This window comes from Cupressus sempervirens, chromosome 2 (genome assembly GCF_028749045.1).
Source record: "Cupressus sempervirens isolate cs-2001-9-10 chromosome 2, ASM2874904v1, whole genome shotgun sequence".
NCBI classification, from domain to species: Eukaryota; Viridiplantae; Streptophyta; class Pinopsida; order Cupressales; family Cupressaceae; genus Cupressus; species Cupressus sempervirens.
Genome location: NC_143119.1, coordinates 706,408,693 through 706,413,417, shown reverse-complemented (window position 1 = coordinate 706,413,417; position 4,725 = coordinate 706,408,693). Strand labels below are relative to the sequence as shown.

The 4,725-nt window shown below is 32.0% G+C and overlaps 1 protein-coding gene across 1 annotated transcript; it reads right to left on the bottom strand.

Annotated features, from left to right (window-relative positions):
• Window positions 1-288: 288 nt before the first annotated feature.
• On the bottom strand, window positions 289-2,487 carry LOC149575331 (transcription factor bHLH118-like). Its single transcript, XM_089812216.1, has 3 exons — window positions 2,068-2,487; window positions 1,216-1,587; window positions 289-1,018 (listed from the first exon to the last, which is right to left on the bottom strand). The coding sequence occupies exons 1-3, from the start codon at window positions 2,287-2,289 to the stop codon at window positions 905-907; spliced, it is 708 nt and encodes a 235-aa protein (XP_089668342.1). The 5' UTR covers window positions 2,290-2,487; the 3' UTR covers window positions 289-904.
• Window positions 2,488-4,725: the final 2,238 nt, after the last annotated feature.

Below are 4,725 nucleotides of genomic sequence, written 5' to 3'. Positions count from 1 at the left end.
GGATAGGCTTGGTGAGACCAAGCCTGTGCCTTAGCCTCTCAAGATTTGGCTAAGGCATTGAACTGACAAATTCATGCCTTGCCATAATTTTTAGAGAGTTTTTCCAATCAAATTTTTTAACGAAACAAAAACTCATTAGAGCTCTCACTGCCCCGATTTTGAAAATATAAATTTTATAGTATTATGATTTTATTTACTGTATTATTTTTTAATCAAAGGTGGTATCTAAATGTAAAATAACGGCATTCATTAAAACTTTAATAATTTTTTTATTTTATAATTTTTCTTAAATTAATTTATATGTCATCAATCTACATTTAATTCTTTTGAAGTTAAAAATTGAAAAAAAAAAAAGAAAATTTTGATCAAATTACAGTGTCCATACACGAGAGGTTTTAAAGTTTACCTTTATAGCCAATTAAAAATTAATAATAAAAAATTAAGAAAAAAATATTATCATTAATCTTTAATGTGTTAGATAACTTCGTTTAAAAATATTTACAAAAATTTATTTATTTGTGTCAAATTATGGTGTCCATACACGAGTGTGGTATGGTCCTAAAACAAGCATTTTCAAAAAGTGGTTTTTAAATATCCATACAAAAAAAAATATCATAAAGATACACAAATTACATATTCAAAAAGTAGATTCTAAACACTACAATTTTTATTTCTGAAATTTTTTATATTCAATCTTTAAATGAGTCAAATTTTGACATCAATTGACAAAAAATTTCAAAAATAAGAAAAACACTTTCACTTTTTTGTTCAAAAGTGAGACTCAACTGCTTGCACTTACCCACCTAATTTGTAAATATAGATTATGTAACAATTTTAATATGAAAATTTGGATGCATCAATCTTTTTATAGCACCTTGGTTTATGTTACTACTTTGAAATTCAACTAAAAAGGTGTCTGCTGAAGTTTATGCAAAGCACGTCTTAGCAGATATTTGTGGCATACACTCTGAATCTTAGATCTCAGAGCATCCAATTGGAAATTTGAACTTTTCATCACCTGAAAGAGAAGAGGCCCAATTTAATTTGATTTAAAATTATTTTGAAACATTCAAGAAGTAAACTACATCACAGACTAAGACTTGATTCCTAGACTGAAAATAATAAATGGTCAAAAAAATCCTCTACTTTTTAAAAACTTGTTTTTCAATATATAGTATTTAAGAATAAAAGAATACATCGTTAATTCATGTCTACCTTGAGCTGAATGGTGTGCAAGACTGTGTCGCCTGAGACGAACGTAGAAGCGTTCAAAACATCCAAATTCTCTCGCATGAACAACACCAATAAATTAGAAAATAAAAATGGCGGAGATTCTACTGTGATCACCACCTCTTCTGCATCCGCCATTGAAACGACATTTACTCTCACATTAAATAAAATTCCATAGTTTTGATCCAAATTGTGTTCGAAATTTGTCAGATTCTTCAGCCCGTCATTTGTTCTTTGGGAAATTTGTCTGATCGCTAAAAGCTCGTCTCTTTTTCTGGCAAGAATCTCTATTCGCTTCTGCAGCCACGGAATATATTCTAGGACTCCGCATACAACAGCAGGTACGCTCAAATTCTTCTGCCAAAATGACAAATACCGAAACTAAATTCAAAATAAATTTGAAAATACTGAAACTAAAGTCAAAGAAAATTCTTCTGCCAAATGTCATATACTGAAAGTAAATTCAAAACATTTTTTTCCGCCAAAATGACAAATACTGAAACTAAATTCAAAACAAACTCTTCAGCCAAAATGTTAAATACTGAAACTAAATTCGAACAAATTCTACTGCCAAAACGACAAATACTGAAACTAAATTCAAAACAAATTCTTCAGCCAAAATGATATATACTGAAACTAAATTCGAACATATTATTCCGCCAAAATTACAAATACTGAAACAAAAATCAAAACAAATTATTCTGCCAATTGATAGATACTGAACTAACTTCATTACAAATTTTTCTGCCAAAATGAAAAATACTGAAACTAAATTCAAAACATGATAAATCAAATGTATTTAGGGTTTGAGATCTGATGAAATATAAGCGAAGTTACCTTTTTTTTGTCAGAGCAAGGAAGTATAGATCTCAGCGTTGCGTAAAGCGCGCTCAATTTCTTACGACGCTGTCTTTCATTGGCGTTGTGGCAGAGCTTCTTAAAATCTCTGCTCTCCTCGTTTGTACATGCAAACAACTCATCTAAATCCACAATAATTTCCTGATTTTGGATGATTGCAGAGTAATTTGGGAGGCAGGGAAAGTCTTGCAGAGCACACATTGTTCTACCACAAACAGATTTCAATTACAATCTCTCTGCCGTATTTTCATTCGGTCATTGTTCTTCCGATTTATTTCTAGTCTGAGAATATTTATTTGTCGATCGAATCCTTTAGAATAAAAAAATAATGAAACAGAATATAGTGGACCAGAACCTTGTTCACACTGTGAACTAGTTATTTTTGAGTTAAATATGTGCCCATCAAAATGGAAGGGGCAGATAAATACGTAAGACAAAAACATTTGGTGAGCGCGTGCCGGTGTCGAATCAGCACACGCTTTCGGCTGTCGACCACGAGCACTCAAATGACATGGCTCCAATTTTAACTTTAACTGCCCCCACTAAATCAAAAAAAATTATAAGTATTTTTATTTTTATTTTTTATTTTTAATTCTACCACTCAATCTCTAGGGTGACATCACTTTCATTAAATCTTCTTTTGAAGATCCTTCTGTTTCTTAGCTCTCACATCACTTTCATTAAATCTTCTTTTGAAGATCCCTATGTTTCTTAACTCTCTTGTTGTTTTCATAAATGCCAAAGGAAAACCATTCTCTTATACATAATTAGAGAGAGAAAAAAAATATTATCTAGTGCGAGTTAACAAGGAAACCATTTTGGTATATTCATTAGTAGTCAGTATTCTAATGATCACTATACATCTATCATTATAAATTCCTGTAATTACCCTTCATAAAAAAGCTCCAAAAAAATGATAGCACATGAACTAATAGTTGAATTTTTTTTGCTTTCTTGGTTGCTGATTGGTCCATTTGTGCAAAAAGTACTTTTTTTTTTATGAGCGGCGATTGGGGGGTGAACATAATGGGTTTCGAGCAAATGTTTTAAATTGACACTTTTAGACCACCTCGCAATGTACGAGTTCTACTTTGTAAATGTGGAAAACATGAAAGGTTAGCTTTAAGCTCTTCACTCACCTACGAAGGTTCATTGGAAAAATTGTCAAATTTCAACATACGAATTAGGAGTTGTAGGTGCATGAAGTGAGCTTGGGAGACTACAAGGTCATTTCCCCTAGATGTTTAAAAAATTTATGAAATGTGTAAATCTATCTATTATTATTGAGATTTTTAATTGGAGGGAATTATGGTTCAAATTCAAACTCTTTCATCTCAGATCATGGAGTGGGATTAAAGCAATAAAAAAAATTAGAAAACTCTCCTCAACGTTAAGTTGAATGGTTAGAAATGAATCTACAAGGAATAAGTCTTGTTGAGTGCAAGACTTCGACATCATAAGGGATGAGGTTGAGATCGTACCCTCGATGAATTTGGCAAAATGGGTACCCCCAACCCTTGGCTCTTAGTCAAAAAGATTTCTACCTATAGGTTCATGCTCCCTTATCAGGTAGCAAAAATTCTCTACAGTAGCCCTCGCTAGATCTAGGTTACTCACATGCTTCATGACACTATTGGCAGTTCTACTTGCAGGTCAAAATCTCCATCGAAAATAAATATAAAATTATGCAGTTGTTCTTAAACCACACACTCTAACAAACATATTAAGTCTTAAAAGTACAAATCAAGTTGCTTTGTTTAACATTTTTAAGCCTAAAATTCAAACCTTAGTGTGCATGGTGGCCTCTTTTATAAGGTTTGAGGCAATCCAATGACTTCAATAATATCACAATGAAGTATAAGACTTTATATTATTTTAAATATGACATAACTATTATGATACACAATTAGTAAATTTTCAATTTGAATTAGAATAAAAAATATACATCATATAATTACCAAGGAAATGAATGTTATTATTCCATTCTAGAGATAAATTATATCGATATACTTTCATTAAAATAAATCGAGACTTATTTGTCAAGGAAATGATTTGTTCAATACCATATTTCTTAGAATTATTTAGAATAACTGAGGGGGGGGGGGTGAATCAGTTATCCAAGGTCCAATGACGTCCAATTAAACTTTTTCTACAAATCCTTAATGGCACATAACTGAAATTGTCATGTATGCAATTGAACATTAAACAACCATGAAAAGTAAACATGCATCATACCATAACACTAAGGATTTGATAACCCCTCCAAGAATAAGAAGGTAAAATTGGAGTGGGGATGATACCCACAAAATAACTGCGCAATTGATTTCAACCACTTCTGATGGTCTGCCCTGTTAAAGGCTATAGCACATTGTTAAATGTGAACTTGTTAAAGGATTTAAGAACATTCAACTTGGAATGTTACCCTGTTAAAGGATTTACATAGAGTTGTTAGGCTCACCCAAGTCCATGGGATTTTTAGTCACCTTCTCAAAAGAATATTTCATCCCTCTCTAAGGATCTCCTATCCTCCTCCTAAGGATCTCTTATCCTTCTCCTAAGGATCTCTTTATCCTTCTTCTGAGGATCTCTTTATCCTTCTCCTGGGGATCTTCTATTCTTTTCCTGAGGCTTATTCAC

Excerpts from the sequence above, each read along its gene's own strand:
- LOC149575331 (XM_089812216.1), bottom strand. The coding sequence starts at position 2,289 with ATGTGTGCTCTGCAAGACTTTCCCTGCCTCCCAAATTACTCTGCAATC. Across the intron at positions 1,588-2,067 it reads CTTGCTCTGACAAAAAAAAG|AAGAATTTGAGCGTACCTGC; the intron begins GTAACTTCGCTT and ends TCATTTTGGCAG. Across the intron at positions 1,019-1,215 it reads TGCACACCATTCAGCTCAAG|GTGATGAAAAGTTCAAATTT; the intron begins GTAGACATGAAT and ends CTTCTCTTTCAG.